We start from the raw sequence: 26652 nt of genomic DNA on the forward strand, positions 1-26652 counted from the left end.
AAATCTTAAAATATTTTTATTTCAGACATTTTACACATTCTCTCACATGAAGCACTCATTAACGGACATATTTAAAGTCTTGTAACTCAATACCATTTGGATTATCTCACATGACAGCATTATTCTCAGGTTCCACAAGACTAGTTCCTGTACAGTTAAGATCCAGTAAAACTACAATGTTGTTTAATGCTGCACTCCACAATATTCCTGCCATATGGTCGCAGTCTGTCAATAATCCAATCCAGACAATCCAGTGATAAACACCATGAGCACTGACGTATGCAATTTGGATATGATAAAATGCATCAACTATGTCCGTGATTCTGGCCAACCTGATCCTCTTAGTCGCCTCCTACAGAAAGCATGGGTGACCAATTCTAACCCGAATCTTCACTTTTTCAACTGCATATCATGCAAACCAATTTTAAACCATTCATATAAGAAATAATAAGAAAAAGTAAGTATAGATGTCCATCACCCAGAACTTAATTCACTTCACACGTATTACAGAAAAAAAAAGATATTCCTTGAAAATTGTAGCAATTATTTATGTTTACATTTCCAAAAGTAAATGTATCAATACAACGAATTCAACCTGAATAGTTGGAGTAAAATCCTTACACCAGAACAGTACAAACAAATAATGATACCTTCACTCTTGAAGTAGCAATTCAAAGAATGCTCTGTCACCACAACTTTTATTCACTCACGTAAGTAAAGGAGAAAACAACAACATTGTCCTGGAGTGATTCTTTGGTTTAGGAGGAAATACTACTCAAAATCCATTAAGGACCATCTCACTGTTTCATATCACATGTGTATGTGTCTTGACATGGATTGTTGGTTTTAAAGTTGCATATATGACATCATGGCAGAAAAGTCTGATGTATCCCTCTTCGACATGATATGGCAGTCCCAGAAACATTATCTGGGCAAACTTGGATTTAAACCACAAACTTAGGTTCCTGCTACACCAAAGGGAAGCAATGTGCTGTATATGACCATAGAATGGCTGATCATATAGATTGGGCTGGTGGGGTAGCCTTGTGGTTAAAGTGTTTGCTTGTCACTCGAAAGACGTAGGTTCGATTCCCCACATGTATACAATGTGTGAAGCCTGTCTCTGGTGTCCCCTGCTGTCATATTGCTTGAATATTGCTAAAAGCAGTGTAAAACTATACTCACTCACTCTTAGATAATGTGAGGTCCTAACTTGACCCTTAACATTAGCATGAGAATGGAAAAATATGTTTGATGAAAATGTAACCAATGGATAAGCTGACCCTGTTCTACAAACTGCTCTTTTTGGTCCTCAGATTTCAGCTTGTCTGAAGTCATATACGTTGATAAATGCACCATCTCAGCTCCCTTGTAGTGATATCAAACCTAATGGATGATCTTTAACTTCTTTTGAGTAGTATATTTCAGAGAGAACTAAGCACTGAAATGAACACGTATGGGTATAAGTAAGACATACATTGTATTAACAAGCTGTAGAGAGCATCTTGGTGCACAGGCATCATAAAACGTAACAACAAGACAAAGTCATCAGTATCCCCCACAATGGCAGAATACTCTTCATGAATATGTCTATGAGTTATGATTATGTCAAATGTTTTGGTGTGCATATGGCAAAGTGTAAGGAGAGTATTGAATGGTTTTTAAGTTCTGCTCTAAATTTAAAAGTCACACTTGTATCCATGGAAATGCAAAAAAACCCAAAAAAAACCCCATAGTTTACTCTGAATTCCAAAACAACCAAAAGGAACCGGTACACCACCAGATCTACTACCTGCCAAGTTTGGTGAAAAAATAGTGGATGGTTTCAAAGTTCTGCCTCATAAATGACTATTACCACCAATTTCAAAGTCAAACTTGTTGCCATGGAAATACCAAAAAATATTTTATTCAGAATTCCAAAACTACAAAGAAGCACCATTACACCACCAGATCCATCTGTGCCAAGTTTAGTGCAGAAATATTGAACGGTTTAAAGTTCTGTGCACAGACATGAGTCTATTTTCATATCCAAACAAAACATGTTGTGGGGAATAAAAAGGGAGATTACAATCCATGTACAATCCCTATTGGGAATCTAAAAAGAAAATGTTTTACAACAACCCACAGCCCTGTTTTTGACAAGTCATTTCCAAAACTGCTGAGAAGTACCTACATAGCGATACAGTTAGCAGAGTTACATGTTTGAATCTATTTTCCCATAACCAATGCCTGTGAACCAGCTGCTTTTCTCACAAACTTACAACATCAATAGCTGCTCTTGATGAAAATATATAATTGCAAGTTGTCAGCATATTTTCTTTTACACTGACAAAGTGTCTTTCAAAGTGTTTGAAAAGTTCAATCAATTTTGGCATTGTTAGAGAAGAAGTCATAAAAAGTTGAAAAATAATGCCATCAAAACACCTCCTGTCTCCATTAATATTATGGATATTATGAAGTCATTGTTCACTTGCCATGAACACATCCGATCACTCATACAATCTTTAGATATAGCTTCTTCTAAACCAACTTTACAAATACACAGACACTGAAATACAGTTCTAATTTCCAGTTCTTGCATATTTCAGCATGACACAGTGATACTAATATTAATCAAACCTGACAGAGTTGAGTGAACCAAATAATAACAATATTGAGACACATTTTGTGCAGTCACCTGTTTGTTTGTTTGTTGTTTGTACCACACTAAGCAGCTTTCCAACTATATGATGAAAATGCTGTTCTCTGGTCCAGAAAATCCAGTGATTGATATCATGAGCATCAATCTTCACAAATGGGAAACAAAGACAGATATCAACCAAGTTAGTTTGAGCCTGACCACCTGAACCTGTTAGTTACCGCTTACGACATGCATGGGTTGCTGAAGACCAACTATAACCTGGATCTTCATGTTTCGGTCCCCTAAAGTACAAATTGGTCTGAACAATTACTCTGCAGGCTGGACTGGTCAACCTAGTGATCGACTTCATGAGCATCGATCTACTCAACTGGGATATGAAGACATGTCAACCAAGTGAGTGAGCTTGACCACCTGATCCTGTTGGTTGCCCTAATGACAAGCAAGGATTTCTGCAGACTAATTCTAACCTTGATCTTCATGGTACAAGGTTATTACACCACAGTCCTTGAGTACAATCTGTGATATCACTCCAAGGTGGAGCAACAGAATACCACATGCACATGAAGAATTGGGTTAGAATGGATCTTCATGAACCCATGCTTGTCACAATGAGGTGAATAATGGCAGTGGGTGATCACACTTGCTAAACTGGCTGATGTATGTCATCGTATCCCATTTGCAATGTTTCACAGACTGCTGTTATACAGCTGGAATATTGCTGACAGTGTTAAACAACAAACCAACCAACCATGTATAACTACAGCAAGAGTTAATGTGCTCATAAGTAACTCTCTTATTCTCGAACAAAAGAAATACATTACTGATCAAGTCAAATAAGTCCGAGGTGTAAACATATCATGGGACACACAATGATGGATAATATTAGAAATCATAATGCTTGAAAAAAAAATCCACTGACTTTTCTTAACATCTTTTGTTCATAATCTTGTCCCAAGTTATTTCATCCATTAAGATATAACAATGGGAAATTGATTGTTTGACCAGCATTCTAGAAGTTGGTAAGTCAAAGTCACTTTATGGATGACATTGATGAAAGAATCAACACTGAAATGGCATACTATGCAATAAACAAGACGTTACCACCCATAAAGTTGTAGGATTCATTTTTAAAGGGAAATTGACTCCAGAATCAACATTATTTCCAGGTACCTCCTGGTCCTCAACCAAGTAAATCTGTGAGACAAGATACTCCTTTGTTCTAGCTCACACCTTTTGCACAATGCACTTCAAATGTTCTGACATAACATGATTCGATGTTGAAACACTAACGTCATCTTTATCATCCATGTTGCACAAAACAACAACATTTTGAAACAGATGATGATCTCTAACTGACAATACTGAGTATATGAGGTACTGTTACATGCTCAAACACTTAAATTATTAACAGTTCACAGTTGACAGTTTCTGAAAGGAGATCCTTTCTTTTCATTAGCACCTTATAAAGAAAGGAACATTCTTGGAAGCACTCTGTTCCAATTCTTGGGCAATTTTTCAAATCAGTGGATATATTCAAATCTCTCCCCATTCCTGATTGTGAGGAGTACCTGAGTGTTCTCTTATTTACATAACAGTTTCATTGCAACAACAAGAAGATTTTCCCCAGCGTTTACTTCATTCCCACTGTGATTGCTTCCATTTCTAAGGCACACATATCCTGGATATCATTCAACTTAATGTCATTCAGAACCACCTATGTGTTAATTGATTAAGTAATATACTGTATCATCATGTGACAAGACCTCTTCAACATTATACATGATTGAGATCTTACTCTAAATAAACATATTCTCAATAAAAATAATTACCGATAAAGGAAATGAAAACATACAGAAATGAACGTTGATTTCATTTCGACGGCAGATGGTCATATATGTAATTTATATTATAGAATAAAAAATGTAAAAAATTGTTTCATATTATTATTTGTGGCAAACTGTTCAAACTGACAAAACAGGAAGAGCGTGTGTCTATGCCCTGAAGTGTCGATGGCAATATTCTTGTCCAGTCATTGACTGCATGCGGCAGGGGGCACCTGTCCTGGTGATAGCCAGACAACGTGATGCTAGAGATGGGGTAGAAGCCCTGTAACAAACACAATACAAAATACATGGAATAGATAGTCATTGATAAACTTATGGATTTAAGGAATGTCATTATCATAATATAAGTCCATACTTATTCTGACTCATGCTTTAGTGCTTATCTCCCCTTCCTTCCAAACGGTTAGTTAAACTTTAATCCCCTTCAAATTCCATAGACATGAATGTACAATCACTCATCTTGATCCACCTCCCCTTTTTCCACCCGAAGCACCAATGTGACCATGCACATGTCAAACCTCACTCTCTTTGATATATGCCTCCACACAGGCCTACAGCGAAGCCTGAGTGGTGAGAGGGGATGATTGAGAGGGCTCCATCTCGTCAGGATAAGTATAAAATATCAATATTTTTCCACATCCTGACTCATGCTTTATTACCTATTGAATCCAACAGAAAATGTGGCAGGTCAACCACATCCGTGATTCCCTGTCTGATTGTACTCAAATCCATGCTCACTTTATACACCCCCTGGTCAATCTTCTCTAGACTGCAAAATGGATTTCGCCCTGACATCTGATAGAGGACCACCTTCTTAAACCAGGTATGAGAAGTAATCATGAGATTTAGATATGGTAGACGCTTCGCTGTCTAGATATCTGGAACGACTCATATGGTAACATAAGGACTATTACCAAAACTGGTGTTGGGACCCATATGTTAACGTAAGGACTATTACCAAAACTGGTGTTGGGACCCATATGTTAAGGTATGGACTATTACCAAAACTGGTGTTGGGACCCATATGTTAAGGTATGGACTATTACCAAAACTGGTTTTGGGACCCATATGTTAAGGTATGGACTATTACCAAAACTGGTGTTGGGACCCATATGTTAAGGTATGGACTTCTGAGTCTTAGTTCACTCATGGGCTGACTTATCTTTTTAGAGAGGGGAACGTGGACTCTGCCGCTGGCAATGGATCAGTTGCCTGGCGTGTTGAGGCTAATGCTTTTACTTCATGAGGGTTCGAAGCTCTTGGAGGCTCTAACCCAGCTGCTTTATACGCTCTTAAGATCACTGCTCTGATCCAAAAGGAGACAGTGGTCCGTGAGACTTCTACAGTTGATGTGGGAGACAAAGGGATAAACAGACACTTGAACTTCCTTATTCTCCCAGCACTTCTCTTTATGTAGTTCTTCAAAGCTCATACTGGACACAAGTCCTGTGTGTCATTTAGCCCAAGGATATTCAATAAAGCCTGAACAACAAAACTGACAATCTGGTTGTCCTGGCAATTGATTCTGGGCAATGAAATCCTGCATAAGTCCTAGGTGGACAACAGCGTGGTTGCCAGCTTCAAATTTTGTACAGCCGAAATCTAGGGCAAGGATTTCGGACAATCTGGCTGCACTTGCTAAGGCAAGCAGAAATATTTTCTGAACGAGCAACTCAAAAGATCAGATATCTCTGCATCAGAGGCTCATAATCTTCACTGATGAGATGCCGCAGTACTACATTACTACATTAAGGTGCCAAGCAGGTGCTCGGAACTTCTGCCGATGATCCTCTAACTTAAAGAATCTCAATAAAGCCCTTAATTCTGGAACCTTCATCAACGTCTCTCCTGTTTTCATAGTGATGACTGAGCTGATAGCTGCTAAATAAGTTTGACAGTGTAGATCCTTTCAAGCATCTGGTAGAGCTCAAATGACATAAGTAGTCTGGTACTTGTGGGTGAGTCACTCTTCTGGCCGTATACCCCTTAGAAGTAGTAAATTGGTCAAACTTCTCCACTTGTCATCATATAGATTACAACGTAAAGCCAATGTTTCAGCTTTTGCTGCCCAGGTGGTGTACCCTCTTCTCTATATACAGGATGTAATATGTTCCATACTTGTAAATGGAACACTTCTGGTTTCCCGTGATTTTGCCTGGTGTGATGATGGATGAGGAGGTTTGGCTAATCTGGGAGGCGTAACACGGGTTCACCATGTTTCTCTATGAGATCTGGAAAGCAGGACGTTGCCTGCTAGTAAGGTACGACCAAAATCAGTTGCAGGATCTTCATCTGGTCGATCCTGCATAGTTCTTCTGGTAACAGGGAGTCAACAGCCCATGCTAGTGGATTGGGCACTGGCGAGATGAATGGTGTTACCTGATTATTGAATCTGGTTGCGATAAGATCGATGAAATGACTGCTGACTGTTTCTGTTATCCACTGGAAAGCTTCATCATGAACATGATGAAGCATTCACTCTGTTGGTGACAGAAGTACCTGTCTGGATAGGGCAGTGGCTAGGACATTCTTTGCTCCTGGGATGTGACGAGCCCAGTTCCTCAAGCTGACATCTTTAATGATTCTGAATAATTGGAACGTTAATTGCAGAAGGGTGCTGATCTGGTGGACCCTTGCAGGTTGAAGTGAAAGGCCACCACTGAGTTGTCTGTATCATCAGGGCTTGATTCTTTAGTTGCACTCTCCAGTGTAGAAAGCTTCTATTACTGTTTTCAGTTCTAACTGGCTGATGTAGAGGCTCCTCTCTTTTGTCAGTCATGTGCCTGCAGCGATCTTGTCGTTTTCATGTGCCAATCATCCTTGGGGAGATCTATGTAGAGATGTAGGGCGTAAACCGGCTCTCTCCAACAGGTTCTGCTGCAAAATATTGGATCTCACAGTCCACCACAGCAGGTAATGCTTTAGATGTTGTGGCAAGCTGAACTTCATTGAGATGTTTTATCAGGAAGCGCTGTAAAGGTCTTAACTACTGCAGTCTTCCTCTGCATGTAAGAACCTGCGCTGATGTCAGTAAACCTAGAAGACGCTGCTATGCTCTGAGGTTTAGAAGTTTGCTAATGGTTTCTGGTATTGACAACTTTATGGTCTTCCGTTTGTTGTCTAGAACCTGAATTCGATTCTCTGTAGCTAAGAATCTGATGCCCAGGAACTTCAAGTCTTGCAATGGTTCCAATTCTGACTTCATGAGGTTTGCCAACCAACCAAACTGTGTCAACAAGTTGATCATGAACTTCAACTGTTATTTGAGTAGATCTGCTTGATGTGTCTGTATGCTGTCGTCTAGATAAAAGGCATGGTGTAGAAGTTTCTGATGTAGGTATGTGATGATCGGTTTGGTTATTTGTGTAAATAACCACAGGGCTAAGGAAATTCCAGATGGCAGTACCTTCCATTGTTAGTGTTACCCGTCAAACAGGAACCGACGATATTTCCTGGACTTTGCATGCAGCGGGACATGGAGGTATGCATCCTGCAGATCTATACTCTGCAGAGTCGTTGGGTTGGATGAGATATTTCAGCTGAGGCAGATGATGTATCATCTTGAACTTCTCCGGTCTCAATAGGTATTCTCTGTACAACTGTACAACTGCATATGACCCGTAACTTTTCTTTGGAATTCTTTTTGGGCACTAGGTAGATTGGAGAATAGAACCCAGGTGTAAATCTGTGTTGATCTAGCAAATCTACAGCTGTTTTCTGTATTAACATGTTGACAGCTTCTCTCAAAGTGCTTCTCTGTAGTATCTGGATATGTGTGGACCAATGGTCTGCTGGTCAACAGAGACTTCGACTTCAACTGGATCTTGTAGCCTTCTTGCAAAGCATCTACAATGTAATCGTCTTGAAGTATTTTCCAGTTCTTCCAATACTGCTCTTGATGCCTGCCCACAATTGATGGTTTAACAGGAAAGACTGGATGCGGGAGTGACCAATCGTTCTGAACCTGATCTTCAGGACGGGGATCTTGGTGCACCCCTGTAGGAGCACCCTCGGCCCGAGTAACTACTGTTGTTGCTGGCACAACGAAAAGACTCAGAGTAACCTCCACGAGAGGTAGAAAACTTCATCTCTTTGGACCCCTGGATACCCGAAAAATGGGATCTCAGATGACGGGGTTGTGACCATTGTCGATACAAGTAGTTCACTGTCTCCAATATTAAGTTCTTCAAGTCTTGCGATACTTCACGGAATATCTGATGGATGCTGCCATCAAGCAGAATAGGTGCTGCCGAAGATTTCCACAAAAGAGGTAAACATCTGGCCGTGTACAGGGGCTCAGAAACCCATGATGAAGCAGAAGTTAATACCTGCCGATGTAGAAGCCAAATGGCCTGAGATAAATCCTTCCTTGATTTTCATGTTGAGTAACAAGTGCAGACAGGATCATCCGCTCTTCTTCAGTCTTGGGATTCTTGAAGATGCGCTTAAATGCACCTCATTAATCGCCCTAGATCCCTCTAGGCTGAAAAACATCCTCCAGGATGTTGTATCAAGCTGGGCTAACCTCTTATCTTCAACTTGGTAACTTTGTAACTTCACTTCAGAGATCAGATAGAAATTTTCACCTACCTCTGGAGCCTTAATAAAATGTTCCACTTTGTGATGTCTTAATCTTTCTTCTCCTCCAATGATGAGGGGCAACATCTTTGCCTCATGATGAAGCAGGAGTACTAGTTTGTACAGGTTGATGGCTTTTACTACTAGATTCCCTCAGTAACTTTTACTGTCGTTTAATCTTCAACTAATACGCTGATTAGTATAAACACGTCCTTATTAACGTCTTCTCCATCTCCAATTATTCTTAAATGTAAAATCTAAAGGCAATCACATTGGCTTCTTCATTGTAACTATAAAAACAGCTAATCAATCTCCAAAGGTTACACTGACAAACGGTTATTATTTACGTTAAATAATGTCTCCTTTGATGTTTTCTCTAGACACAGAGGCCGTTTTCTCTAGACACAGAGGTCGTTTTCTCTGGGCTTAGGGGCCGTTTTCTCTAGACACAGAGGCCGTTTTCTCTAGACACGGAGGCTGTTTTCTCTTGGCTTAGGGGCTGTTTTCTCGTGAGCAGTGGCCGTTTTATCGATTTTTCTGGGGCCCGTTTTCTCCGTATCCCACCGCAACAACTCACAAGGCTGACAATTGTCCCACCATGATACCCTTACCAAGACACCCAAACTTGCTGAACCTGACAACAGGTTGTGTAAGTTTAGTTTCAAATTTTCACATGTGAAAATTTTTACAATTCAAACACCAGATGTTGTGAATAAATAACACAGGTGAACACCAAGTCAGAGTACAACCTTCTGCATATAAAATTATAATAGTATAAATACAACAACATCAATGCATAATCAAACCAAAATACAGCAATGGATGAACTCCAGGGTGTGAGTCAAGCGCTGTAGGTGATGTTGGCACTGTCTAAAATACACAAACAATTAACTGAAACAAGGGAAAAAAACGCATATTGACTGACAAAAATTAGGTAATATTTGTTCCAAATAATAATACATTAATAAAGGCATTCATGGCAGAATTTGGGCTAAATATCCGAAAATGAACTGAAATTAAGCCACAAACGGACCAAAGAAACTACGCCTAACTGTCCACTCAGGCGATTAAGGAGACAGTGAGGTTTGACAATTGCATGGTCACGGAGCGCTTTCGGCGTGAAACGGGGAGGTGGGATATAAGCAACAGAGCATAAGGAAAAATATATGTTTTAATGTATTGGAGCAATAATTAGATGACTAATGGGGTTGTAGCAAGATCTGCTCAGGCATATGATCTCATGCTATCATGGCTACTGCCAGTGTATAAGCAACATTATAAAAATCTTTGAAATATTTCAGCAATAATGAGAACTTCTGATCAGACAGTTCATTGTCTGCATAGGGGAGATAACTCCAAGATGACTAATGGGTCACCTGTAAGATTATTCCTACAATATCATGTAAGTGTATCACAGCTGCCACCAGTGTGCAAGCAGCGTTATAAAAAAATTTCGGCTATAGTATAATGAGTCTGAGGGGAGACAAACAATGATACAGCCAGATCCTTCACACAGCATACATGCAGCATAATAATCTGGAAATCTCCATTTACTGACATGGTCAGGCTGCTCTAGCCTGACTACCATGCTACAACGGGTGAAGCCCATTTCTGGTGTCCCCGCAAGAATAATGATGAAAACCATACTCACTCCCTCACTCACAGTCACAATGCCAACACGACCCTCCCCATATACACCTACCTTGATGATTGGGGTGTGGCTGATACTGGGGTGCGGGAACCTGATGAGAATCTGGCTGGTGAGGACCTGTTTGGTGTTGAGTCCCCTCCGAGCTGGTTCAGCAACACCCTGCGCACCTGGTTCACTTCCTGTACACATAGAACCCCTTGTGAAAAACAATACTTAACACCTGTCATCAAACAATACTGAACACCTTCTATCACACAATACTGAACATATTCAATCACAAAATACTGAACATCTGTGTGGACCCCAATACTGAACATCTCTTAGTCATATGACACAATACTGAACATCTTGTGTGTCATAATGATGCAATTTTCTGAATAAAATTGATATTTATACTTATCCTGTCTCATGCTTAAGTGGTTGTCTCCCTCATCTATTCAAAGTTTAGTGGAACACTTGAAATCCCTTGAAGTTCCCTTCTTCAAAAGAGGACATAAAATAATGCTCACCCACGAGTACCCTCCCTTTCCTCGATGTTTTGGCGCCAATATTGGTCACATGATCGGCTATAATTGTCATTCTCTCAAAGAAATCATAGCCCAAACACTAGGATTTGCAAGGAAATCCAAGTGACATGAAGGGGAGGTGGGGAGGGTGGACCTCATGAGTCAGGATAAGTATAAAATATCAATTTTATTCTGAAAATTACATATTTTTCCTTATCCTGACTCATGCAAACACTGTATCTGATTTAAAAAAAACCCAGCCCTCCATGATTGTTGTAATTGAGCAATTTCCATGTAAAACGAGCTTAGATCCCAGAGCTCCCAATTCGTGTGGACTTGAGGCATGTGGTTTCTCAAAGTCCTTTTGCTGTATATGCTCGTAAAATAACAGTTCTCATCCAGACTGATGTTCATGAGATTACTGTAAATGTCTCTGTAGAATAAATAGATGCTTAAATTTCTGCCACTTTGTGTCTGTTTTAAATAAATCTTGAGAGCTCTAACTGGACACAAAGATATCATGTGGTCCAAGAACCATAGATAACACTGAAACGTGAAATTGTCTATCAGGTTGTCCTGGCAACTGATTTTTAGCAATGAAATCCCAATGTAATTGCAGGTGTACCATATCATAATTTGTGGAGTCAAACCGAGTTCTCGCAAAATTCAATGCGTGAATTTCTGGCATCCAAGCTGCCGTGGCTACGGCAAGTGAAAATAGTGTCAAATATTCAAAAGGATGTCCGATCCAATGGTTCATATTCCTCACTAGTGAGGTGTTGTAAAACAACATAAAGATCCAAAGCTGGGGCTTTGAATTTCTGTTGTTGATCCTCTAATTTGAATGAGCAAAGTAACACAAGTACATCTCCTACTTTTGTTAAATTGACACCTGATTTCATAGATATAACTGTACTGAGCACAGCTAGACAAGTTAAAAGTGTTGATCCTTTTCATCGCCTTGTTTGACAAAGATGACATAAGTAATCCGCCACATTAAGATGAGATGCTTTAGACGCAGTAAATCCTCTGCGCTTTGCATAAGCTTCAAACCATTTCCATTTGTCATCATACACATTGTGCCTAGATCTGCATAGAGCAAGAGTAACTGCCTTTGCCGTCCTTGCAGGATATCCCTGTTTTTTTCAAACACATCAATACATGTAACTGAAATATTCCTGCATTCTTGTGCACTTGTTTGGTGTACACTAATAAGTATGGGAAACCTCATTCTTGTTGGCCAGTAAGCGCAACCAATATCAGTTGTAATGTTGTTGTCTATTTGAGTTTCACCAATACTTGTATTAATACCGGAGATGGGAATGCATATGTGTTCAGGTCACAAATGCTGAGGGCGATCGTTGCCCTTGCTTGAACGTCCAGGACTGGAGAAACGAACATGTTATCTGATTGATGAACCGAGTTGCAAAAAATGATCTGAGTGAAGATCCTGTCATCCGAGTGATGAGCTGAAAGACTTCTTGGTGCAGCATCCATTCTGTTGGAGATGGTTGAACCGGACAAAAGAGAGCATCTGCAAGAATGTGTCTGCTCTTTGAATGTGACATGCTTTTATGTAATTGTTGAATAGTTGAACAGTCAGTTGAAGCAGGTTTAACGATCGTTGATCCTTGCTTGTTTATGTAATATGCTACTGTATTGTTGTATTGTCAAAATTAACACACCATCTTTGAAGGGATATGTCCACACACAGATGAGTGTTACAGTCCAGCTCTGGTTTCAGATTCTCTGCTAACTATACTGGATTTGCGCTGGTCAGTTGTAGATTCACAAACCGCTGAAGCGGCCTTAATTGTAACCTACTCCTGCGTGTCATTTCTTGGGCTGAGGTTAGCAGATCTAGAATGCATTGCCAATGTCAGTGCAAACGTTGTAATTGACATAGTTGTAGTCTTCCCCTCCAGGTCAAATGCTTCGCTGAGGTGAACAGATCGAGAAGACACTGCTACTGTTGTAGTGGTAACGGAGAGAGAGTAGAACTTGCGGTATCAAGACTTAAATCTTGTTGCAACACAAAGATTCTTCTTCCTCGGAATGTAGCACTTGCATCAGATCCAACTCTAACTTCATGAATAATCTTCTGGTAATATGTGCACTTGGCGAAGGCCTCCTATGTTTGCGCAAAAATTGATCCAAGCGTGAATTCTCAGTACAAAATTCTTTACGTTCATCTTCTACACACGTCCTTCTGTGCAGTATCTTTCCTGCGCAAATCTTCAAATCAGTAATCCTTGCACACGTTAGGCAAGGGCACCTTATATCTGCCAGAAGATTGATCCCAAACTGAGTAATTCTCCTGCAGTGAAGGGTACCTGCATGCAGGTGCATGTGTTCCAAATCAGAGGGTGAAAATGATGCACAACGATGCTGTTGGTGACAAGGAGACCTTCTGCGCAGAGAATCCTTTATGCTGTGATGTTAATGTTGGAAGAATCTTCCTTGGAGAATTACTGTTGAGCAGACATTCACGAATGTACCTCCATGATGCAGAGGTTATCACTGGCGATGATTTATAAGAATGTTTACATTTGGGCATGTCCTCTTAAATATTCAACTGGGACCACAAATCGCCAACACAACCTTCTGTTGAGCAAAGATGGAGAAAGTGACAATTATGGCCTGTCATGTGACCAAAGAAGGCGCCAAAACATCGAGGAAAGTGAGGGTATTCATTAATGAGCATAATCTTTTGAAGAAGGGACACAATAAAACAATACATAACACAATACAATCATGTTTGTCCCAATGCTGACACAATAACACAACACTGAACATCTTGTAGCACATGATACTGAATATCATTTATTGCACAACACTGAACATCTTGTAGCACATGATACTGAATATCATGTATTACACAATACTGAACATCTTGTAGCACATGATACTGAATATCATGTATTACACAACACTGAACATCTTGTAGCACATGATACTGAATATTATGTATTACACAACACTGAACATCTTGTAGCACATGATACTGAATATCATGTATTACATAATACTGAACATCTTGTAGCACATGATACTGAATATCATGTATTACATAATACTGAACATCTTGTAGCACATGATACTGAATATCATGTATTACACAATACTGAACGTCTTGTCGCATATGATACTGAATATTATGTACTACATAATACTGAACATCTTGTAGCGCATGATACTGAATATCATGTATTACACAATACTGAACATCTTGTCGCATATGATACTGAATATTATGTACTACATAATACTGAACATTTTTAGTAAGAAAATACTGGAAAACTTGTACAACACAATACGGAAGATCTTATGTAACACACTGCTAAATCTCACGTATTATACAATACTGAGATCTTATATGTTAATACTGATTATATTAAGGTGAAATGGGGTCTCATTCAAGGTTATTGCACATACATAGTGCCATGTGCTGACTTCAGTCCCTATCCAGGTTGTGTACATTGATACTCATGCTGTTGATCATTGAATTGTCTGATCCACACTCGACTATTTACAGAACACAACAATACAGCTAGAATATTGCTGAATGTGTAAAATACCAAACCAAACCAAACTTGCTCGAACAAACACCTTCCTGATAGTGCTATTTTACACCACTGCAGTTTAACCCAACACCTGACACATACCAAACTGTCCAGTCCTTGTTACATCTTCTTAATGCTGAAAAGTAGGCAGGGTAACAACATATACCATCTTTTAGTTATCATGTAGCCTCACCTGGGAATGACCCACTGTCCACGCACTCCCTGCACACAAACTCTATCCATAAAACCATGGTGGCAGTCTACATCTTGTTTAACACACTGCACCTACCTCAATAGTACTGTCTGGCTGCTGGACATTGTTCCTGGGGACTTCTTGTGGGGTCCGCACATCCGGGATGGCTTCCCCAGCACAGGACTGGGTGGTGCTCTGGTTCAGACTATCGGTCACTGCAACATTACACTGGACACTTAGCTGGAGGAGAAAACTACAGTGATAACCTAGAGTACCATGCTGTGCTACTTATAAAGCTACTTATACATGCAGTAATTCTTCCATTAAACAAAACCTATAGTTAGAGCAAACACAATTTCATATAGTTTAGTTGTAAAATAGTGCACAAAAAAAAATGTCTGTACCTATTCCTGTACTTACTAATAACCTGACGACACTCCCCACCTAAACTGCTTTGTCGCCAAAATATCACACAATTAATTACAATTAGGGTTTCAAGTTTACAATTTAAAGTGACCATCATGAAAATGTTTCTGTAGAAGTTGCTCTGAAATGTTTATAGCCAACAACGTTCCTCAAGATCTGACATGAAATTGTGTACCATGATACATACTGTGGCATTTGTATCACAATATTGTGCTTTTTTAACATGCATGGAACACTCACTGGTATTGTACAGCCTGCCCAGTGTGCTGGTCAGCTCCCTCAACTCGTCGGAGGACAGTGGTGCTGACTGACTTGATGAAGATGGAGAGAATGTGATTGCTGCTGAGGATGACCCTGGTGTGCTGTTGTAATGCAAGTTGCTGCGAATCCACGTCAGGGCCCAGTATGCTGAGGATGAAAGTAAATGAGTGAGTCAGGTTATATGCAATGTTAGCGATTTCATTCCAGAATTATCATTTGGGCATGTGGTCAGAGGCCAGAAATGGACCTCTGAATCTTGGTGTCGTCCATGTTTTGACCATGAGTTTACACCACTTTTGCGAGAGAAGAGAATGAATGAGTAACTATGGTTTTATGCCATTTTTAGCAATAATCCAGCAATATCATGACAAGGGACACCAGAAATGAAGTTCACACACTGTCCTCATGTGGAGAATTGAGCCTGGGCCTTCTATGTGACAAGCAAGTGTTTAAACCACTAGGCCACCCCACCCAGGGAAGAGAGGCTTTGAAAAGGATTACCAATACATGTATATTCTGCTATTTGTTGTTAGAGAAAACATGAAGTGATACCTTTACTTTACTTCAGGGAACACCAGGTGTACATATATGGTAGTCACAAAGCTGGAGATGGGGCAAATCTGGGAATAAACCCAGAAACCTAGTAAGTCTGAACCTTGTTTAATGGAACCCCCTGATTTCCAGGCAGTTAGTGTGAGGCTGGCTGGTTGGTTTGTTGTTAAACACCACACTCAGCAATATTCCAGTAATATCGTGGTGGTATATAAATAATGAAGTCTGGACCAGCCAATCCAGTTATCAACAACACAAGCATAGATCTATGCAGTTGGGATCCGATGTGTCAACCAAGTCAGGTACCTTGACCACCTGTTTCTGTTAGTCACAATTTACAAGCAGGAGTTGCTGAAGATCAATTCTAATCGTTATCTTCATGGGTATGATGATATGAATACTTTCGCATTATCATAGACCATAATCACTGACAGATAACATGCTCCATGGTTAAATGTGCCTCTTTTAATCTTCTGATCATGCATGTTGTTTACAAAGTTTCCACTGTAAAACTGAGACCAAAACAATATGGCATCCCCTTGCACACTCTCGCTCACATCTCATTATAGTCATGATTCCACTGCAACATTAATTCAGTGATCCATACATCAAACAACATTTTTATTCTCAAAATGTCAAAAGAAATGTATACCTACCCATAGATGTGGAGAAGATGAAGGCTGTCATGCCAGCAAAGTCTAGACTGGTGCTGTAGCTGATCTCAGCAGCAGCATTAGAGACGATGACAATCAGGAGGAGGAAGCGGGAGAAGAGAGGAAGATGAAGGAATGCAGCAGCCACCACCATTAGGAGGAAGTAAGCAATGTGCAGCACGCAGCTGGTCAACAGCTGCAGTTTGTCATCTGTGGAACACAAAACAGAAACGTGTTAAGTCAGAGTAACAAGGTGAGTGCATGTTGTCCAATGCCACTGTCTGAATCATTCCAGATACACCCTAATGGCCTCCAAATGACCCAATTAACAAGACAACAGAAGTACATGAAACCATCAAGCACATATCACACCTTTGTTTGTAGAGTGTCAAAGTACTGCACCAACTAAAATGGAATTAGAAACATCAAAATTTTACCCATGCAATACTGTGGGGTTTTTTTTAAGAGGAAACAAGTCATGCAGGTTGTTGAAGTTTCCCACTTCAGTACAATCACAAGCATGGTTCAGACAAGCCAACAAACACGATGAAGGCAAACTGGGAATCAAACCTAGGATCTGGTGTTCCTAACAGTCTCATTTCAGGCCAGAAAACTGGACTCAAATGACTGGACTCCAATACCAAATCATACACTTGCTCAATGATAAATATCTTTTTCTTTTGTTTAAAAAGTCATGGACAAGTGTAAACATTATTTCATTGGTCTTTACAGTTTTCAGTTAGTCCAACTTGAACATGTCCGAGACAGTTACTGCGTTTGTAAGTTCATAATTTTTATAGAGTTCTAATTTAGGGCTAAACTAAAGCATTGAGAACTGATTCAGAATTACAGCTTTCAAATGCTGGTTGTCAACTACATCTACTGATTTTTGCTTGTCATCAGTACAACTTTGTAGCCTATGGCTGGGAGACAGGTGTGAGTTTTTCAGGCTGGCCTGGAAGGTATGGACAACGACTGACCTGCTCCTCCCAACAGCTGGGAGATCCAGCCTATCTTCTTCTCCATGTTCTCCTGCATCTCTGCCACGGCTCCCAGCAAGCTGGTCACTGTTGTGTTGATCTTCTGCAGATTGGAGAACATTTCCTCATAGTTGGCAGTCAGTTTGTTGTGGCTGGTTAGCAGGTGCTTGGTGCTGGAATCTAGAACCATGGCAACATTATATAACAGGCAAGTCTGGGCAATAAGTGTTTAGTGCTGGGGATCTGCAACCATGGTTATAGAGAACATCAGAAGATGACACATCCCCCCCAGCCCCACCATATTTGAAAGGACATATCATCTGACAGTTACTTGATATTTTCTTAGATTAAGTTTGAATTGTTTCCATGGAAATCATGAAAAACATAAAGTAAACATCTGTAAACAGCAAAAGGCACCACTTCAAGATCAATCTCACATATCTGCCACATTTTGCTGCAAGATATTGAATAGTTTTAGACTTGTGCTCCGGAAACGAAGCCCATCTCTCCATTTTGAGACTAAGTCAGAATTCTTTCCATGTTAACTGAAAAAATGATACATCACATAACATGTAAATAGCAAAAGGCACCGCTTTAGGGTCTCCCCTACATATCTGCCAAGTTTTGCAGAAAGATATTTAGAAGTTTTTGTGTTGTGCTCCAGAATCGAAGCCCAATCCCTCAATTTTGAGTCCAAAACGTTTCCATGGAAATCCAGAAGATTATAAATCACAAAAACCTGTAAATAGCAAAAGGCACCATGTTGGTGTCTGCCACATATATCTACCATCTTTTGCTGACAGATATTAAGAAGTTTTTCAGATATGCTCTGGAAACAAAACGCACCTCTCACTTTTGATAGAAAGTCTGAAACGTTTCCATGGAAACTGAGAAAATGATAAATCGCAAAAACCTGTACATACCAAAAGGCACCACTTTAGGTTCTGATTGATATATCTACCATGATTTGCAGAAAAATATTGAACGTTTTTTGAGTTCTACTCTGGAAATGAAGCCCATCCCTCCATTTTGAGACTAAGTCTGTAACGTTTATCTAGAAAATAATAAATCACAAAAACCTGTAAATAGCAAAAGGCACCACTTCAGGTTTTGACTGATATATCTACCAAGTTTTGCAGGAAAACGGTTTGTGAGTTCTGCTCCGGAAACGATACCCATCTCATCATTAGACTAACACCAAAATGTTCCATGGAAAAACATAAAAAATAAAAATGCCAAAACTGTGTAAATAGCCAAAGGCACAACTATAGGTTGAGATTATTATATCTATCAAGTTTGGTTTAAAAATATTGAACGGTTTCTGAGTTATGCTCCAGATACAAAATGATTATGGACGGACGGGCGGGCGGACAGATTACATATGCGCATTACATGCCGCAGGGATAATAAATGATAAGTCCTTGACTCAGTTACCTTCACAACATAATACAATGTAGACAAAACTGGACAGCAGGGTCTATGTGCTGAACTTTGTAAACTTGGCAACAAGTACATATTTTGTCAGAGACAGAGGTTAAAACATCCAATCACCCCACAACCGAGACAAGTCAGTTTTCATCTGAGGCTATTGAATAATGGTATCTTATTTGCCCGTGGGCTACCAGATAATTTCAGCTTATGGTTTCGAACTGCAAATTTCTGGACCTGGATTTCATATCATATCTGCTCAAAACATAGGTAATAAATTTCACAATGATAATGTGGCAAGTGGCTTTTAAAAAAAATTGGAATCCCTATCATAGTACTGTGTATTGACGATGACATTGCTGTGATTGTAGGGTTAGAAAATCATCTTAGAAAATGGCTTGATTATTAGTAGTGAGACTCTTGTAAGGAATATGACAGTACCAAGTTTATCAAAGGCATCCTTGGCTCTGCTGTGGATGTTCTTGAGATCCTCTAGGATGGTCTGATGGTTCTGTCGCTGGGCAGACTCCTGTTCCTGTAGCTGTTCCCGGGTCAGATCTGTCATCATCATCATCATCATCATCATCATCATCATCATCATCATCATCATCATCATCATCATCACCACTGATAAAGTATACACCAAAAACAAATGATCTGCTATAAGGTTTCATCCTCGATATCTCCAGGGTATACGTTTCTATAAGTCTCCATTATACCCTGGACGCATCTACGGGTCGACCCGATATTTTAATTACCTCCCTTTGCTGGCTTCGCATTCTTGCAATAGCCAATCAGCTAGGCCGTCGTTATAACCGAGCATGCCAGTGTCAAGAAAGCTAGCGGTCGTGAAAGTTTGCTCGCAGTGCGACTGAGAATTTGGGAAAATCACACAGACATAATTTTCGGTCCGAAACTTTAAAAAAAAATACATGTGTATGTGCAAAAAGCTCCCTCTACCTCTTTCAGAGAACCTCTGCATGGTTTGCTTTGCCATCGATAATTTGAAAAGCGAAAGCGAGTTGTGATTGGTTCGCTCAACTTCCCAGCGTAGACACCTGATTGAATAAAAAGCCAGCCAAGGGAGGTATTAGACCTTGTTTGACTTGCGGAAAGCTGAGTATCATCACACTTGTTGAATTCTTAGGAAAAAAGTACTTTGCTCCATACTGTTTTGCTACTGTTGGGTGAGTAATAAATAAAATACTAAACTATGTCCCATGTAACACCATATTTATGAAATAAATTATGTAAGCACATTCCTTTGTGAATTTGTGAGAGCACATATTTCAGTTTATACTGTAAAAACAGACTGTATGAGAACTGCATCATTCAAAGTTTCTAACAGACTTACATGCAAAATGAGCCATTTTCAACATATTAAAGCAACAAACTAAATTCAAGGGTGTACATAGACAGTTTGAGCCATAAAAGACTGAGATGTCTGCACATATTCCCTATATATAGTACTGATGTTTCTTTTATTTTATTTTGTCCGCATAGATCACAGGAGAATTTGGTCCTGCTGATGACTGGAGCAAACAGTTACTGGTAAACATTACAATGACACATTTACTTGATCATATAGCTACAAAGTATATTGTTTTACGCACAAGAAATGCACGTAATGATAAATAAGTATTTCTAGTTCTAAAAACATCAAAATAATCATGGGATCGTGCTAAAAAATCAAAGATCTCCATCATTTAAGACCGAATCTGTCTGTTACAGAGGACTGTTCAAGCATGTAGAAATGAGGTCCTACCAAGCTCTTGTTTGATCTTCTGTGTCATGCTGGCAAGTTCCTTGTTCCCTGTGGCAATGAGGGACTTCTCCTTGGTCAGCTCCTGGATATTGTCCTTGATGTGTGTGAACACACCCTCCTGGGCTGACTGCAGACTCTGATGGGTGATCAGCAATTCCTGCTGACTCTCAAACAGTTTCCGTATCGTCTCAGTGGTCATCTGATGAAGCTGTTCTTGCCCATCCTGACACATACCACAGTGATGTCACAAGGACGTGTATGTACATATCATATATCTAACTTAGAAATATGTATTCTGAGGTAAATATTTTGAACAAAACAGATTTAGATGGGATGGGATGTCATCAACTGTAACTCAGAAAACTAGAGTCATCAGATGATGACAAATCCCTCTGGCCCCAACATACATGAAATAACAAATATAAATGCCAAAAATCTGTAAATAGCAAAAAGCACCACTTTGGAATCTGTCTCGTATATATATGTTAAGTTCTGTTGAAAGATATTGAATGGTTTTCCAGTTGTGCTTCGGAAACAAAGGAAACAAGAAAAATATAAAGGACAAAAACCTGTAAAATGCAAAGGGTGGTTATATCTATAAATTTTTGTTGAAAAGTATTGAATGGTTTTAAGTAATGATCCGGAACAAAAATGATTATGGGCGGATGTACAGACAGACAAGATGTTGTCTGTATCCACCCACCAACTACATGACACATTGACAGGGGGATTAAAACACCAAACTTGGATTCAGTAAAATTCCAGCTATATGACAGTGGTCTGTAATTAACCAAGTCTGGATCAGACATCCAGTGATCAACAGCTTGAGCATCTATCTGTGCAACTGGGATCTGATGACATGAGTCAACCGAGTCAGCAAGCTCGAAAACCTGATCTTAATATTCTTATTAGCCACCTCTTACAACAAGCATGGGCTCCTGAAGGTTGATATTCTAACAGTAACACGGACAGACCTTCACTAAAGTGACTAGTAAATTGGCTTGGTCATGTGATTCTGATAAACCTGTACGGGACCAGCGTGAGTTTGAGTGAAATATTCTTCTCTACACTAGCAGAGTACAGGAAGTTTCTACAACGTTTTGAGAGACGATGAGTTTTAGTATGAGAGAAGATAATTAAATATTATCTGTATTGTGCAATATAACACACTTACGACTTTATTGCAATAGTTTGTGATATACAAGGATATCCATGGACTCCGGGGAAATTACTATGAGATATGCTGATGACACAGCAAGAAGTAGTCCTGAAATGTCACGTTGCAAATAGCAAAGAAGTTGTAAATCCATACCATTCACTGTCATGTTACCTACCAGCTTCTAAATGCAAGTCAAGCATCTAAAACTACTTTGTCTTTTTGTCATTTGGTTAAACAGTTGCATTGTGAAATAACATCATGATGATTTTGAAAGGATCTCAGTTCAGACTAAAGAAAACGATGTTAATAATAACAAAGTCAAACTGAGTCATGGAATCCTTGTGCAGTACAATGTAAGTGGTCACAAGGGGTACATGGGTTGAAGTACCCTCAATGTGTGTTTGTGTTTCCTGAGTCAAATATTGTGGGTACATCAAACATTGAGGGTACATCAACCCATGGGCCCCAAGGAAACAGTGAAGAACATTTTTATCATACCAAACACCTCAATGTTAATTTTCAGTTGTTTGAAAAATGTTCTTTCTGCAGCCATCTCTTGATTTTGCAGACATGACAGATTTAGAGGTATCTCCCTTCCATCGATTTGCATTTGCAAAACATCAGTAATGTCTGTACATCACGTGATTCAATGTTATCTGAGATAAAGAATTACTACCACGAAGTACCATGAGTATGGCATTTCCAGCAGTGTTCAAAGAAAATAATACTGGGTTGTAAGCAGGGTAAAATGAAAATAACAGAAGAGCACTCAGCCAATCAGAAAGTGACATTTATGTGTGAGGTAAGATAATAGTTGTTGACATGCTTACCTTCAGTTCTTTCATGACCTCGGTTTGACCATGGGCACTGGTCATTAGGTTGTTGACCGTGGCCTCTGTGAGGCGATGGAATTGTGTCTGCTGAGCCTCATAACACATGGCACGTGCTCGGTTACTCACGATCTGGTAGGTGTTCCATGTGGTAGTGTCCATAGGCTTTGTACACGCCGCCAGAGTCTGAACGGAGATTACCATACAGCGTGAGTGTGTGAGTTAGTGAGGGGGTCAGGGAGTGATGGAACATGTGTATAAATTTGTGTGTGGGAATTTCATGCCACATTTATAATATTCCAGCAATATCACAGCTGGGGGACACCAGAAATGGACTTCAGACATTGCGCCCACCATACAGTATGTGATACGGACCCTGCATATCACCTAGCTTGTGAAATCTCGCAGTACTGACTCACTGTTACTTATGGTGGTGACTGTTTTGGTGGGAAAGTATACGAGATAGGCAACTTGTGGGTGAGTGTACTTTAACGTCTTCAGGCAATCAAATAATAATCTTACTTGTCCGTGGACTACTAGATGATTACCACTTATGATTTGAAACTGCAAATAATCTTGGATTTAATTTCATATCTGCTCATAATGAAACTATTAAAGTTCACAATAATTATAAAGTAGAGGTAGTAGAGAGTGAATTATAACTCTTCAAAAAATAGTCCAGTAAACATAGAATCACACACTGTTTCATAAAATCAGGGGAAGTGGAAAATTAGTCAGGACAAGTTACTTTCTTGAAGTGACTTGCCCTGTGTCAAGTGGCTTTTCGACATATTTTTGAACCCCTGTTACTTGTTCAACAGAATGACTTGTCTTCAAAACATGTCTGTTTTTGTGTTTGAAACAATATTTCATGACAAAAATTTATGTAAGATATTACTGATGATGCAATTTTCATATTGATAATCATGACTACTTCTTTAAACTAAACTAATTTTGATTATCAGTATCTTTGCAAGCCATATCAATATCTAACAAGAAATAAAACATGTGAGTGCCTTGTGGCTTCAGTCATCATTTACTACAAATCTCACCATAGAGCTTGTGCAGGGGAAGACAGGTCTATGCTCGGCCTCGGACTGACAGTTGAGAAGCTGCACAGCTAGTTTACCAAGCTCCTCTTCAGACAGATCACCACATTTTTTCCTTAAGTTGAAAACAACCTGTGAATGAACCAAAATGCTTGAAACAACATGCAAATAGTGCAACAGACCAGACATTTTCTACAGTTGCAGAATGGTGTAAATGTACATAGCATGTACATTAGTAATTTACAAATTACATGCATGCTCAGTTGCACTGCGGAACATTGCTACTCTAATCTACAATCGGTTGACATACAAATCATAAATACATTATGTCATGTTTAAAGTTAGCAGTGGGGAGCTATAAAAACCCAAAGAAACATTGTGTATTGCAGATCTGACATTATGATCAATATCAATACTGCAATATTACAAAGTGCACGATGCTAAAGCAGAAATACTTTATCTGGGAAAATTATCACCAATCATGTTTTTGGATGCCATGCATTTCACTCTTGCTATAATAAGCTAGTTTGAGTCAAGTACAGTACTCACTCAGATGATGCTTTGTGTATAGAGCTGTCTATTAAAGATGAAGATCAGGTTAGAATTTATCCTCTTTAACCCTGGATTGTCTGGTACATGTAATGGCGTAAAACTAAACTCAGTCACTCACTTAAGCGCTCAAAAATGCATAACACTATTTTAATTGCTCATCCAAGCATTGGAGTTTGCTCATGCTATCAACCACTGGTTTTACGGATCAGACCTTAATTTTACCAGTACATCCTGCCACACAAAATTTACTGTCCTCTTAAGAACTGGTAAGAGTTCCATCTGTAACCCATGCTTGAAATGTATCCTATACAGGCCCCCCTAAGTAATTGAAGGAATTACAGCAAATTTGAAGGAATTGCATCTCAAATGGAAACAAACGCAGCCCACTCGCGAAACAATTGCAGCGATATCGGTAGCTTAGCGGTAATAATGGAAACACATCAGTCCTATCGGAAGCAATGTCGGTAATACTGGAAACACGCTCGGCCATCTTCGGAGATTTTTCGGTCGCGAGCGGAAACTCACGCAGCAAAACATGGCGTCGTTGGAAGAAACACCCGTCTCGGTGAGTTGTGTTTTTCGTTCCCACTATTACATTTTTATACCTATCCATCTTTGACAACCCGTGTTGAATGCGTTTAGGTATGAGGTGTTGTCGGGGCAATAGCTTATGTTTTTAGGAAAAGATAGTCACTCTAGAAGAGTGTCACAAGTCATGCCCCTGGAGGTTGTTTACATCTGAACATCGAAGTCGTGCCGATGATTACGAACGTGCGCTAGACATAACATCATTTTTTGTAAAATATGTTTAAATTTGTCAACTGCACTTCATAGAAAGAAAAATTATGGCTCATAAACTTCTTCATGGCGCACGTTCATGATGTTCGTAATCATCGGCACGACTTCGATGTTCAGGTGTAAACAATCTCCAGGGGCATGACTTGTGACACTGTTCTGCAGTGGCAATTTTTTCCTAAAAACATAAGCTATTGCCCCGACAACACCTCATACCTAAACGCATTCAACACGGGTTGTCAAAGATGGATAGGTATGAAAACGTAATAGTAGGAACGAAAAACACAACTACCCGAGACGGGTGTTTCTTCCAACGACGCCATGTTTTGCTGCGTGAGTTTCCGCTCGCGACCGAAAAATCTCCGAAGATGGCCGAGCGTGTTTCCAGTATTACCGACATTGCTTCCGATAGGGCCGATGTGTTTCTGTTATTACCGCTAAACTACCGATATCGCTGCAATTGTTTCGCGAGTGGGCTGCGTTTGTATCCATTTGAGATGCAATTCCTTCAAATTTGCTGTAATTCCTTCAATTACTTAGGGGGGCCTGCTATATATTAGGATTATTTCAAGGTTTTAGGGTCTTAGGGTTAGGGTCAGGATGCTGTTTAGGGTTAGGGTATGGGTTAGTGTCAAGAAATATTTTTTTTATAAATAAACATTTGTTATTATTATAAAATGATACAAAACCTATTTAGAAGAAAACTCATAGGACTATAAACACATCCAAGAGCAACAACAGAAAATGTTAAGCATGTCAGTTTTGTATTTCGTCTTTGGCAAGCACTTAGATCTACCACACGTTTCTAAATCTGCTCTATCTACATGATCTAAATGACACGTATCTGCGGTTTGCCGTTCATTACCATCGTGTTTTAGTGTCGAATAATAGCAAAATACACTTGCAGAAGAAGGACAATACCATGATAACTGTTCACAGATAAATAAGGTGACTCACTATCTGATTACATGCATCCAATGTAGACAAATCCTTTAATGTTTTGGCAAATTCAAGAAAATGTTCGTCGGTCGTGATGACTTCAAACCTGGGGCCTGGTCCCTGTTTCACGTCACCATTTTCTTTCTTCTGCGAATCGGATCCAAACAACCATTCCAGAACTGACTGTGATGGATAAATTGTGAAATACAGCGTTAACACGAAATATATCTGTTTTAAAGGTCGCCACATATTTACATTCTGTTCGACGAACCGACGAATCTAAAGCC

General features: G+C 39.6%; 1 protein-coding gene across 1 annotated transcript; it reads right to left on the reverse strand.

Moving 5' to 3' along the window:
- LOC137268591 (protein brambleberry-like) lies at positions 1–26652 on the reverse strand. Its single transcript, XM_067803163.1, has 11 exons — positions 26384–26652; positions 24083–24211; positions 23031–23216; positions 21042–21264; positions 19718–19834; positions 17849–18028; positions 16872–17078; positions 15643–15810; positions 15073–15191; positions 10766–10893; positions 1–4747 (listed from the first exon to the last, which is right to left on the reverse strand). The coding sequence occupies exons 1-11, from the start codon at positions 26612–26614 to the stop codon at positions 4633–4635; spliced, it is 1803 nt and encodes a 600-aa protein (XP_067659264.1). The 5' UTR covers positions 26615–26652; the 3' UTR covers positions 1–4632.

Source organism: Haliotis asinina, chromosome 16, assembly GCF_037392515.1.
Source record: "Haliotis asinina isolate JCU_RB_2024 chromosome 16, JCU_Hal_asi_v2, whole genome shotgun sequence".
NCBI lineage: Eukaryota > Metazoa > Mollusca > Gastropoda > Lepetellida > Haliotidae > Haliotis > Haliotis asinina.

Bases quoted from the DNA above. Each gene is read 5' to 3' on its own strand.
- LOC137268591 (XM_067803163.1), bottom strand. From the start codon at position 26,614: ATGTGGCGACCTTTAAAACAGATATATTTCGTGTTAACGCTGTATTTC. The intron at 19,835-21,041 runs GTAGGACCTCAT...TGATGATGACAG, and splicing joins GAAGATCAAACAAGAGCTTG to ATCTGACCCGGGAACAGCTA. The intron at 4,748-10,765 runs GTAGGTGTATAT...TGTTTGTTACAG, and splicing joins GCCACACCCCAATCATCAAG to GGCTTCTACCCCATCTCTAG.